Source organism: Harpia harpyja, chromosome 10 (genome assembly GCF_026419915.1).
Source record: "Harpia harpyja isolate bHarHar1 chromosome 10, bHarHar1 primary haplotype, whole genome shotgun sequence".
Classification (NCBI taxonomy): domain Eukaryota; kingdom Metazoa; phylum Chordata; class Aves; order Accipitriformes; family Accipitridae; genus Harpia; species Harpia harpyja.
Window position 1 is genome coordinate 8,187,790 of NC_068949.1, and position 13,937 is coordinate 8,201,726.

The 13,937-nt window shown below is 41.4% G+C and overlaps 1 protein-coding gene across 6 annotated transcripts in view; it reads right to left on the reverse strand.

Annotated features, from left to right (window-relative positions):
• Positions 1 to 13,937, reverse strand: part of PRKG1 (protein kinase cGMP-dependent 1) — a 534,317-nt gene that overhangs the window by 34,635 nt on the left and 485,745 nt on the right. For 2 of the 6 annotated variants that reach the window (XM_052799370.1, XM_052799368.1), the window contains exon 1: positions 10 to 2,183. The exons of 3 other annotated variants lie outside the window; for them this stretch is intronic. Coding sequence is in view for 1 of the 3 variants with exons in the window: in XM_052799368.1 (XP_052655328.1) it covers positions 10 to 24 (15 nt within the window). In the remaining 2 variants the exon portion in view is untranslated. Of the gene's footprint in view, positions 1 to 9; positions 2,184 to 13,937 lie in introns of those variants that run through there. One more of the 6 variants, XM_052799371.1, reaches the window with a different exon arrangement.

Below are 13,937 nucleotides of genomic sequence, written 5' to 3' on the forward strand. Positions count from 1 at the left end.
AGCCTTTACCTGCTTAATTTCCATCTTATCTCTTACAGTTTGCTTTTATTCACATTCATCGTTTTGCTGGTCCCAATTATAGCATTGCTCCGATGTGCACAGTTTTCCAAGTGACAAAAGCAAACGTACCTACTGCATGCCTACAATACAAATGTCTGGTACTGCAATTCAGCTCCAGCTACCCAGCAAATGCTACATTTTGACATTTTCTATTGATCTTCTTGTGGGTGGTTTTTTTTTAGTGTCTTTAAGTATTTTTGGAAGATAAAGTCTCTCATAGGAGTTTCTCTTATCCACAGGCTGGCAGTAGTTTCTATAAATGTTTATTGAAAGTGGCAAGATCATTAAGGTCCCTGGAGAGAAATCACAGCCAGGTTTTATGAAATCAGATCCGATAAGCTGCGGGCTGATGTGCAAATGCCTGAAATGAATGACTTCAGTCACATATCAACATTCCTATAAGAATATCTTCACTTCTTTTCCTCCTATAAACTCACTTGGAGTAGACGTCCCAGCCCAGGAGGTCCCAAAATCCAGATGCTCTCTCTTAAGCCCATGTCCAACTGGCTCGCAACACAAGTTCACCAAGCCCTTGACTAAGGAAGCATGCAAATTGAACACATGCAAGCCTGCCAAAATAAGCTTCCCATGACTATCCTCATGAATACGATTCCTCTAAAATAGCTCCTTGTCAAGGTTTATGGTATTTTTAGAAAGGCTTGGAGGGGAAATGGATGAACAGGATCCACCCACTCAATATAGTTTGACATTCAGCTGCCTGAGAAGTCCCCGTGCGTGTACAACCTTTGGCTGCTGGTGACACAGACTTGTATGGGAAAAGAGCATTGACGGGATTATGGAGAGAGGCATGGAGGGTGTAAAGGGGGAGTTGGCTTGGTTTTCAGTGCTTAATTTTAGCCATCATATCTTGCAATTAACAGACCATAGTCTGCTATTTCACCTGGATGCTTCATTTCTGCATAATAACAACAGCGTAATGATAAAACATCATAGTGTTGGCCATGATCATATATATGTATCCACCTGTCTATCTTTTTAATGTACCTTGTCCATCACGCCTGTCTCTAATTCAATAATGGGATGGAATTGATTTACTGACTTATTCCCTTCAAACCACCTTCTTTAGTCTATTTAAAACTGCAATGACATTGGGGGAGAAAAAAAAAATCAAAGTTAAAAGGGAAAAATAAAAAGAGGTGTCAAGAAAGGTGAAAGGTCACATCATCAAGCCCCAAATCCAATGCAATAAAGTGCAATTTTATCTTGGGGGTGCTGTTGACAAATTACTTAAGCTCTGCTTTATTATTTATACTGTCACCAGATCCTCTCGGTGACCTTGCTCCTGTGACCACAGCAGCCTCATGCATCCGATTTTGGAAACCAATCAGTACCAAGCCTGCTCTGAACTTGGGATAACCTTGTGTGACACAGCAGCTTATTGATCGCTTTAGACTCATCATGAGGTGCATACTAAAGCTGTCAGTAAAAAACCTTTGCTAAAGGAAAGACGTATTTATACGTTCCCTTCTATATCACAGCATCATCTTAGAGGTGACAGAGCAATGAGATGGGGCTAATTTTCATGTAAATGTATAGACCAGTTAAATACCCTTAATGATTTATAATTGCTAGGAAGTTGAAATCCCAGCATGGAAAATTTCCCTTCAACAGTCAAACAACGGATGCAAAACTTCAGGTCAAGAGGCCCTGCGTTACCTTTGCCCAAGGCTTGGGAGCAGAAGGAAGGCATCTTGTGCTCCCAGGGAGGCAGGGGACCACCTACCACATCTTCTCCCCTGGGCAACTGGTGAGGATTTCTCAATGCTGAGCAAGCAGGGGATGAAAGATTCCAAACAGCAGTGTGTCAGAAGGGTCAGGGTCTCCAAAAACATATGGAACAGAGAGGGGAAATGGTTTTTTCCCTATAATACCTCTTATCCTGAAAGCCGGCCAATTCCTACAAAAAAGATGTATAGTTCACATCATGCAATGTGAGAGGACAAAAACTAGGTTAAGACATGGCACGGTGCTGGCAAGGCAAGCAGGATGCTAGTCCCAGTCCCTGCAAATTCCACCAATTCTTCCAAAAATCCCCTGGTTTCATGGGAGATGGGATCTTCCGCTCCAGTCCCAATTTCTTCATCATTTTGTGTGTTGAGTCGCAGAGGCTGAAAGCTCTGCTGATAGCTTTTAAAGTAAAAAAATGTGTTCATTTATTATTTTGCTTAAAATATGTGCTTGCAGCATTATTGAGATTGCTTTTTGAAATCTCTTGGCTAATTCTCTTTGACAGACTGCTTATGGGTAGTTAGTACATACAAGTGCAATGAAGCATATAAAACAAATTGGATGCAGTTTTCTAGATACTGTGCAACAGGCATCCAAAACCCAAAAGAAATTCCAAAAATAAACAGCAAAACCAAAACACGTGTAGAATCAATCAAGCAATCCCTTCACATGCTTAGTAACAAGAGTCACATCTGAATTCTGTTTTATTCCCAGCTACAAAGGTCAAAGTCCACTTTCAAGTCAAAGTCCTATAAACTAACAGGAGTTACACACTTCAGCCCTGCAAAACTTAAGAATAAATCTCTTCAGTCATTTATATAAAAATATCAAAATGCACATATTCCCAAGCCATCTCCTAAATCAGAAATCGGGGTATAATTCTCATCCTGAAATTTAGAATATGAATTCAGCTTCTGTCCTCCAACTTCCTTAATTTCAGCGTGCCACTCCGTAAACAGAAACTCCCAAGGTTTTGCAGTGTGTGCTCCTCGCTTGACAAAATTATAGTGAAAAACTTATGTGACATCTTATTTTATCACCTCCAAAAGAAAAGGGACCTTTTCAAGGCCTTGGGAAGGCAGTGCAAAGAAACACAGAAGAAGTTTAAAATTTAATGTTGGTGTGTCTGTAGGAAAATGTTCTATTCTGGACCAGGCTGAAGAAATCTGCTACACTCAAGATACTGGGGAGGATGCTTGGAATATTCCCTGGGAATATAACAGAGCTGGGATGAATGGCAGAGACAGTTTGACCACACTTGCGCAAGATAATGTGGAAATAAGTGGGCACTCTGTGGGAAAAATACATGTGCCAGGTCAGGGTGTGTTTCTTCTGGGTACCACTTTGCAGATGCCACAGCCTCTTCCCATCCGGTACGTAGCAGTCTAATGAGAAAGGCAGTTATATTCTAAATACACAGCCGTACGCTGGTGCTTTGAGACTTTTCAAACAAGAAAATGATTTTTTGACCTCTGGAAGAGTTGGTGGTTTAAGTTCCTAAATTAATAGAGAAGAGGTGTATTGGGAAGACAACTCAGGCAAGCTTGGAGGCATGAATGCTGATCAGCATCACACCCATGTTCCATGACATTCTGGAGCTACGTAGATGCAAGGCTCAAACTTTCTATGCTGAGATTTCTGGGGTTTTCTGACTATAGTTGAATTAGACATAATTAAGAAAGAGCCCTTCTCTGGATACTTTGGTAATTGTGCTTCTTGCCCCAGCTTTCACAGGCCAAAATGCCCAGAAAATCATTGCTGGAAGTGCACAAAAACAAAAGATACAGAGAACGTGTGGTCCAAATAGGGAGAAACAACAAAAAGTCTGTTCTTTAATCAAGAGCTTTTAAAATTAAGGCTGCGATTTTCACAAGAGCTTGAGGGAGGCCAGGTATCAACTCCCAATGCACTATTAATGGGACTTTTTTGCTTATTGAAACTGGGTTTTGTCACCTACCCTACCAAACCAAGCTTATAGTCCACTCCTGTAGCTAACAGGAGAGGTAGCTTCTCCATAGGGGATATCAGAAAACAGCACAGAAGAGGAGATCTTCAGATCTACGTCAAACAAACACGAGCATCCTGCAGAATCTCTCAAGCTCTTCTCCAAGGTTTCTTGCAAATCTGAATGACAGAGGTAGCTACTGAAATCTCAGTCAAATGACTGGCTTTCTATAATGATCTTGCCCTAACGAGTATCAGTGCCCTCCTACAGAAGAGTTGGGGCTTGGGACCACCACTTCTTTCTCTCCCTCCACATAAAATACATACTCCTAAGGAGCTGCTAATTAAAATGCTTTGATTTAGCCTCCTCTTCCGCATGGACAGACATCACATGCAAGAAACCAGCATAATCAAGGACATCAGGAGTAAATACCATCGTCCACATGTCCCGTTACTTTGAAACAGCAGCACAGGAGCCACAGCCCAAGCATTTGGGCAATGCCTGTTACGCAGAACAGGAGAGGAAAACATGGCTTCTTGTACTGCTGGAGGTTTCCAACCATTTAAATGAGTGATTGCCTCCTAGGACGATGAGTACTCTGAAACATATTTCAAGCTTTTGCTCCCAAAACTATGAACACAAAAAAAAAGAAAAAAATCTTACCTAGGCAGCTAAAAAGGATAAATGAGAAAATGCAAGGGGCAAAGGTTTGCAACTACCCAACTGCTCAGCTTTACTAAACTAGCTCACAATTCCTATCATATGAGCTAAATGTGTTGGGAAACATTAGACATCTGTTACCAAACTGTCATCGTGATAGAAAACTTGGCTTCTTTCCACCTGCATGCTGCCAACTAGATGTAAATTGCAACCAAATGGGAACCAACCACAAATTCCCTGATAAGAGCAAACGTAACCATTTTGGGTGGATAAAACCAGAATTTCGGAGCCTTCCTCAGTGACAGACACCTGCTTGTTTAACAGCTATTTTGTCAGCCTTATATTCAGTTTTGTCAGTTGGCCTGATCACTGTATCACCCATCATTGAGGCAATGTGCTTCTGCAGATAGAAATATTGAATCTCTGCAAAGACTAGAATAACTTCAAGTTGCAATACTTGGATGGTGATGATCAGGCCCAGACTGCAAGAAAACACACATGAAATGAGCCTAAGAGCCACAGGTGGGGTTGGGGAAAAATACATCACAAAAGGAAACTGTATTTCTGTGTCCACTAAAGAAGAGAGTCCACCTCCTTATGGTTCTTAAGATATAGCTAGATTCTTAAGATATAGCTAATTTCTTTTTATCATGCTGCTTCAACTGATGCAGCACTTTAAAAAAATGAGTTTGTGATAAATGCAAGCAAAAATTGCCCCAAATCTTCCATTTTGTGACTATTTTTGATATACAGCTGACACACATATTTTAGCCCTTGTGAAATAACCCACCTGGGTCTAGTCTACTCATGGCACCTGGCTGCTGTTCACCTTCCTGGTACCCTGAAGTTACAGCAGGCTTTCTGGATTAGATTCATGCTATTGAGTTAAGACAGATGCAATTCCTAACGTGAATGAAAAGTGGCAGAGCACATGGATTAAATTCATGTAAGGAGGAGGCTTTGCTATCTGAAAGCGATGTAAGGACGAGCAGATGCAGCAAATGATGGTAGGGCTCCCATGCCTTCCCTTCCGCGCTGGCCAACCCTCTTCCCCACCTGCTCAAATGACTCCGAAAAGTTCAAGTTCACGTATTTCTGAGTGATTTTGGACAAGGGGAAATCTGTGAATGGTCATATGGGCGAAAGCAAAATAAAAAGCACCTCATGTCACGTCCACATGAGGTCCTTACCTTCAACTATGCCCTGTTTGAGTGGGGCTCGGAAGATTAGCCACATTCAGGCAACAGACAGATGCATGGCACAGCGAGAGTGTATTTTACACAACCAGCAAGATCCAGAGCCTGGGAATGCCTGAAAGCAAATTCTTGAGAGCCATTGAGAGCAAATCTGTATTTCTTTATGATGCGTTGCCACTCATCCTCTCAGAGGTCCCATCCCGCGTGCAAAACCCTTCTTATCTAGCATTCCCTCCAGGTACCAATCCATTTGGGTCAGCACACTCTGGGGGGGGACATGTCCTTTGACAAACCATTGCAGCAAAAAAAAATAACCAAGGGTATGAGCCCAAAACCCTGTTGGGGAAGACTGTTACCCGATCATCAGGCTTCTCTAAGAGTCTGATCCTGCAAGGTGAAGAGCACTCTCAGGCCTCCATGGACTTGTATTGGCTGAAAGGGAGATGCTCGCCCCAAAATTACACTCAGGCAGAGCAGGCAGTGATAGCAGAGAATAACTATTTCCTAAATACTGTCCCTCTGTATGGGAAATGCCTATGCTTTGTGTTTCTTCCTCCAGTTACCAGATGTCTGTCTCTCTCATGACACACAAATGCACCTTTTAACTTCCACATGTCCCTTTCAGATAAACACTGATATTGACAGCGAGCTGCTGGATAAAAGAACCTGCACAAGACAACTGTGGTATCTCCCATCAGCAGTAAGGTCGCTGTTGCCCACCTGGCTGTGAGTTGTATTAACCAGGCAGCACTGACATGCCATTGCCCTAAATCCAAACGGGGTTTCTGCCCTTTCAGAAAGACAACAGGCTGTTGGCATGTTAGTATGCCTATAAATAATTTCTCCCTGGTATTTGCTATCCTAATGCTAACCCATTCCTGGAAGGGATGGGTGCTACGGTGTTACCCACAGATCTTGACTTGTTAGAGAGGATTTACTTGTGCACAAGGATTTGCTGCCCTGCACCAAGGAAGACTGAGGAGGAGAACATCAAACTCATCTTCTACTCTTCCATTTTTTCTAATTGCAAACACTGAAAAAGTAAAAGGTGTATATTGATCTATCTACATGTATCTGTAGATAGATAGATATAGGGAGAAAGTATGATAACTGATAACCCAGCTTTTCCTTATTTCAGGTCTCCTTCTTCCAGACAATTCTTCTGAGGTCAGCAGTGCAGTGGCTTTAACTCCTGATTTAGCTGCTACCACTTCCTTCTACATCTTACACCTTCAACTGAAAATCCAAATCAAGAGAGATTTCATTTGGTTTTTTAAAAGCAATGTGCTAGTGGCAACGATGCAATTGAAAGCTACAGCTGCACGGACCATTGCATCGAAAAGAAAGGCTGTCTTTCTTTTCAGGTTCCTGTTGTTGGGGCTGGGAATTTCTCCTGAATCCACCAGCACTTGAACTCACAGTGTACTTGCCTTTAACGACTTTCACATCAGGAGAAATTGCATACCTCCTGGTTTAGATTTTCTTACAGAAAGTGAACAATTGAGTGGCAGCTAAAACAGACATTAAAGCTATGGCATCTCTAACTTCCTCTGGAAAGGGAAGGAGATCTGAAATTAAAAACATAAAGTTAAAAAACTAACAGAAATTATTTCCCCCCCCTATTTTAAAAGCATATTACTTTTCAATTAGAACTCGGCAAAGTGAACATGATATTATGCTGTTATAATAAGCTGTGCTCCTTGTAAGTTGTTTCAGTAGTTAAGCAAACAGAAGATTTGTTTGAATTATGGGGCTTTGAAGACTTGCTATTGCATGGAGACCAATTTCACTGAGAAATGTAATTGAAGGCACTCAAATACAGTCAGTTAAAACAGCTCAGAAAGACCTTCTCATCATCCAGGCTCTTTAAAAAGTCTTAACTTCGAAGCTAATATTGTTGAACTCCTAAACATGCCAAGAGATTGGTAATACCTTATTAAACAACTTAGCTTATTGGGTTCAGTACATCCCATCTAGCAACAGTATGAGCACTGCAGTGGGACCTTATCTGAACACAGCATGTGCAGGGAGCAACTTTATTAGGAAAAAAACCCCTAAAATCCAAATTTCATCTTTTTTTCAGATGTTTGCTGTGGGATCGTCTCCTCTTGTAACACAGGGAAATGCATCACTCCCTTTAAAATGCACGACTGCTCCCATGTATCTAAGCTCACAATCAAACTGCTCAGCAAAAACAACCCTCTATTCTCCAATTCAAGCAGATAGAAAGGTGTTGTGTAAGCGTGAGTGTACTTTGACTGCCTGCACCCCACTATTACACAGCAACAGAATGCTCATGTGCCAGAAACAAGCCAAAATTTTGGTGGAAGAACCAAACAAACTGGAATATAAAATGCCAGCTGACCAGGGGCTGATAATGCCACACTGGTATGAAGCAGAGTGCTTTCAACAGAGCACAAGGTTATCAGGATGGTTTTTAGGGAATAGGGTCCCTGGTTTTCACTGAAAGTCAAAGGGAGGTCATCACTGAAATGCGCATTTTATTTTCTAGATGCATGTGTTTCTCCTTCAACTTCTAATGAAACAGCCTGATGCTTCCAACAGGACACTCTCAGGGTCCTACTTTGGGAAGTCCAGGTTTCAGCTTTGGTTAGAATAACATTTGCACTTTTGTAATACGCCTAATGCTGAGAACATCCTGAAATAGTTCAAACGATACTCTGCAGAATAGATTTACAAAAACAAGACTTTAATCAATTTTAATTAAAAGGGGTAGAGGGAGGATGTGGAGTATTCCTTCCTCTTGGTGGTGTTTCCTGTTCTGTACAGTATTAAAAGATATTGCTCAAGAAGGGGGTTTGTTTCTCCCCCACCCCTTTTTTTTCTTTTTTTGGTCTTTTTAACTCTGGATGTTGCTAGCTAGAGACCAAAGAGACTACCTCGTAGCCATTGTATTGCATCTCTATTATCTTGGCTCAGCAGTAAGGGATTGAACCCAAAATAGTTGCTGATAGCACTATTGTGTATGGTATGCTGGGTTAACTGGGGTGGGAAACTCATTGGTGACAGTGGAAAAATAAAACACAAATAATTTTTTCTGACTCCATGACAGGCAGCAAGAGTACAACCTGAAATTCCATGCTGAACAAAATTCTAAGGAAAAGTAAATGATTTTTCATGCCACCTCAAACGCTGCCCTCGGACCTTGACATCTTAATTTCATTTCAATGAAAATAACATCAAATATAAAATGAAAGATAATTTTAAAATGTTATTTATCAACATCTTTTTTTCCCAAAATTTCATGTTTTTCCAAACATGAAATAAATTCATGTTCAAATAATGTATTTCTGTAAAGCACTTCCTTGACAATTCAACGTTTTCATTAGAAAAATCCCCACCAGTTTTCCTTGGGCAATGGTATTATCATAGTTGCTGGGTGGAAGAAATACTGGTTTACTATCCTCCCTCCACACATACCCCAGTATCATCATGTTTCAATGCCAGCAGGTATGTGGTACTGGTTTTTTTGAGTTATACTGTGAGTTTTTAAAGGATGTTCAGCTGAAATATTACACCAACTAGATAAAAGGTAGCTATTTTATGCTTTAGCTCACTATAGTCCACTGAGAGTTTCGTGTCCTGGCCACCCCATCCCTACTTCCAGGAAAGCTGCTGGGCTTTTCTTGGGTTTTGGTTGGTTGGTTGGTTTGGTTTGGTGGGTTTTGGTTTTTTTTTTTTTGCCTTTTTTTCCCTACAGCTGTGCTTATTACAACAGAAGTGTGGGGTAAGCATCAAATTGCAAAGAAACATTTATCATACTCTCAGACATATGCCTTGCAAAGAGAAAGCTCTTCTGCTTGGCTGATGGGAATAAACTGAGAGCGCAATGCACTTCAGATGGCTTTTTTATCTTTGCTATGCCATCACCCTGCAGTATTATGCCTTAATGGCCTTCTTGGCACATTTCTCTCTGCACATGCTAATGCTAATATGAATAAGCAACCTTTCAGAATAAAATATTAGATCTATGTTGCTGGGTTGCAGCACAACATCTAACATCCCACTGCAGGGTGACACTGCTGGAGTCAAATGCAGTTTGGATTTGCCAGGGACTTTTTGCCTATAGCGTATTAATTCCTATATAACTCTTCCTAAACCATGGGTCACTACTGAGATTAAAATCTGGGTTTAAATCCCCATGTTCACCAGCTGAATCAGCTATAGTTTGGGTATACTCGGCAACAGCAAATTCTGTTGTAGCACTCACACCCTAACTTCTAAAGTAATACGAAATCAGTGAAGAATAAACCTCCCATGGTGATGCTAACTGACCTTGAATAATTTAGAAGGAAAAAAAAGTATTATGGTAAGGAAGGAGACAATTGACTAACTTCCCTCTATTCTTGTAATTAGCTCTGAATTTAACTGTTTGGATCTGTAGACAAGAAAATATATTTGGAAGGTAAGGCATCAAGGGTTTTTCCTTTCAGCTTTCTCAACTGACTTCAGAGGAAACACCTACAGATCCCTTATTTCTTCCTTTGGAAAACACCAAGGAAACCCCATGCTTATGACAAGTACTCAGGAAAAAAGCATTTCACATTAAAACTCCAAATGACTCTGTAAGGTCAATAAATCCCAGCTACCAAACTTGGTTCAAAGGTGCCACTACGTACCACAGAAGAACACCAAAGTTACTTTAAGGCAGCTTGTTGGGAGTCATTGGGGAAGAGCCATGGCCATGTTGCAACCTTGGAAAGTGAGATGTGATCTCAAGGAAAATTCAGTCTAATTACAGCTTGAAATTGGTCAAATCACAGTTAGTTCTGCTCGTTGCTCTTCTACTTTACAAAAGCTCACAATCTAATTGCAAACTGCTAATTAGATCCCATGAAGCCCAAATTGGCTCATCTAAGCACATAAACACTAAATGGCCCTTTTGCCTCCAGCCTTAATGCAGGACTGTGTTGCTTGCATAAGTAAAGGCTCACCACAGCAACAGCAGTGCTCAGATTGAAAAGACTTGGTTGCAGTTTTCTTCTCTTAAGATTTTTTTAAAGAACGTGGAGAACAGATCACTATATCACTGATGTTAGACATACTTATTTGTCCAACTCACCATGTTCGCTACTTATTGCACATTTGTTCAAGCCCCATGGGTTTCAGACAACAGTGTGCCGCTATGTTTTGCCCTCGTTTCTTTTTTCAAGTGGCCCTAATCCTCTAGGAAAAAATCACTTGCTAGATGGTTTCCAGCTTGATGGATGCTAAAGAAGTAGAGGTCTACCTCAAGTGAACTTGTGTCCCTTCTCTAAGGTCTGCCCAGAGACATTTCTGCAATGTTTCCTGCAGCCTCTTCCAAATTCTCAAGTAGGCCCATATGTGATAGGATCTGGAGATGTTGCTGTAGCAGATGGGTGAATGATGTTCTCTTAATCCAGTGGCTCCCCCAGAATGCCCACAGATCAGCAGCAAGAACTATTAATTGCACTGGGGTTGCCGGACTAAACCTTCCAAAGAGTTACTGCAAAACCCTCAAGCTTTTATTCCTTTGGCCAACATCGGAGCGCTCCAGCCATGCTGGCACTACTGGTGGAAGTTGCTGCATCTGGCATGTTTCATCCTAATTTACTTTGAAAAAAAAGGTGACATATAAGGGGAAGGCGGGGAGGAGGGGAATATTACATAAAATCCTACCGAAAAATTGGGAGCAGGCAGGAAGCAGATTTTTCCTTACAAAGCAAGTACGTGTGCACACAAAGCGAGGTTTTTCGCTCCGCTTGTTTATTCTGGCAGACAGATGAAACTGTGGGAAGAGATCAGTGAAACTGGGTTCCACATAACCAACCCCATCCCGGTATCACCCTGTGTCAAACCCGCTTTTAATTTGACTTATCTGCTAAGATTTTGCTTTCTTGTATGAGTATCGCTTTCAAAAGCAAAATCAATGTCTTGGGCCATGCAGGTCCTTTTGGCTCCATGTGGGAGAGACTCGGCAGAAGCAGAAAGTTTCCCGTGGAGCTTAACAACTCTACACAAATAATGAAGGCCAGTATCTGGTAAAAGTAAAGAAAAAGCATCAAAATGGAGGGCCAATTTAAAGAAAATCTGGAGAAATAGAAAAAAACAAAGCAACCGTGCATGCACCACCCCACAAACAACTAAGAAAGGTCTAGGAAAGAAGAACAGGAGAACTAGGTCTAGCTCTCAATAAGGCTATGGCGTGACACATGTATAGGAGGCATGAAATGACCATTGCTGGGATGACATAATAGCAGCCACAGAAGACACTGGAAACATGAAGGCTACACCAAGTAGCCTGTCCTAAGGAAAGTGTGATTTGATGTGTTAAATCAGGTTAACAAATCAAATTATCAAGTCACGCAGATCATCTGTAGATAGAAATTCCAGTCTAAACAGGGAAGGAGAATATTAGGATGAGATTACTGACCGCTTATCAGTTGGGCAAGAGTGGCTGTGATCTCCTGAAGGAGCTCTGACCAGACCCCAGCAATAACAAGACACCCAGCATGAGTGCACAACAAACTCTAGATATACTATCTGTCAAGCCTAAATTTTTAGGCACAATTAATAATTATTTTAGGAGATGGCTAATCAGGTGGCCCAAGAACAAAGAAAACTTGTGACTTGATGCTGAATGATATGCATGACCCATTTCAAAGTAGTACCATTGAACTATCTCCCTGTAACAGAAACCATGATGTGTTGAGATTTAACATGGCTGGAGGTCTGAAAAGAGGTTTAAAATAAAAGCATCACTCTCGCACTTAAAAATTCAATAGGGAATTCAAAGAGTAGCTAAAAGAGTTGATTAGGAGAATTAAATCTTAGCAGCACCATGTAGGTATCTGGAAGCATATAGCAAACACACCATCTATCAAATGTGGACCTAGGACAGGTCAAAAGGAAGTTGGTGTGGCTGAACAGCAGGATGAGAGTACATTAAAAGCAAGAAGGCATCTTCAAATACGAAGCAGTTTCAAACAAATCAGTAAGGAGAACAGATAAAAAAAAAAAAAAAAAAGAATCAAACCCTGTTCGGTTGAAAGGAAAAACACCATAAGGCAGGACAAAAAAAAATAATGCAAGTATCAACTTCAAAAGGCTTAAAAACAAATAAGAAACCCTTCTCAATCACAGCAGCAGCAAGGAGCCTGACCATAGGCTGTAAGGTCTCCAGAGGCTCATGCTCTAGAAAGAGCACACTGAGAAGAACAAAGCCATGTGAGAAAAGCTCAGTGCACTTTTTACCCCTGGGTTCAACATGGAAGATCTTGGGGAGATCCTCCCACCGCAATCTTCCTTCCCAGGGGAATCACCAGAGTAACTGCCTCCAATTGAAGCGTCAGTAGGGGACCCAAGTCGACCAAAGGGAAGTTAACCCATCTCCAGGCCCAGATGGTGTTCACCCAGCACTTCTGCCTGAACTTAAGGTGAACTACTAACTGTGGTTTGTAACCAGCTCTGCTCGCTGAGGGATGGAAGTGGCTTTTTGATGTGATCCAGAGCACTGTACTTGACTAAGGCCAACATCTGTCCTAACAGAAGTAGTTGACACATGGATAAATCTGACTTCTTTGGGGAAGAGCCAACAGGCTTCACAAATCTACTGGAGTTCTTTGAAGGAGTTGACAGGCACATGGGCAGGAGAGATCTGGTTGATATAGTTGGCTTGGATTTCTAAAAGGCATTTGACAAGGTTTGAAAGGCTGTTAGAGAAACTAAGCTGCCAAGATAAGAGGAAAGGTCTTTGCATTGATTAAAAAAAGGTTAAAAATAGGAAACAGCAGATAGTAATAAATGGCTGGTTTTCTTAATGGATGGAGGCCAACAGTGCTCAAATCTTTCCTGCTCAACATCTTTAGAGATAATCTGTAAAAGGGGGGGATAAGTAAAATGACAGCATTGGTCAAGGATATTAGATCACCAACCATAGCAAACAAAAGCCCCAGGTGAAAAATTGCACAAGGCTTAAGGATACCAAGGGACAAGATGATACATTCCCTTGAAATTCTGTAGAAATGCAGTGATGAACATCAGGGAAAAAAAAATCCTGATCTTACACATGCAGTAATAGGTTGATTCATCTGCCTTTACCTGCCCCCCCCCCCCCCCCCCGCCATCTCAAAACCTCCAGAGTAGAATTGGAAAAGGTACCGAGAAGTGTGATGGTAAGGAACACAGCTCTGGATTGGTTTCTGTTGCAGGAATGACTGCGTTAGGGGTTTCTTCCTGGGAAAAAGACAACTCAGGTAGGAGATGACAAAGGTCTAAAACTTGGGTATGCGACAGAAAGCAGCTAAACAGAAACAGGGGAAAGAAAAAAACCACCAAGAGCTACT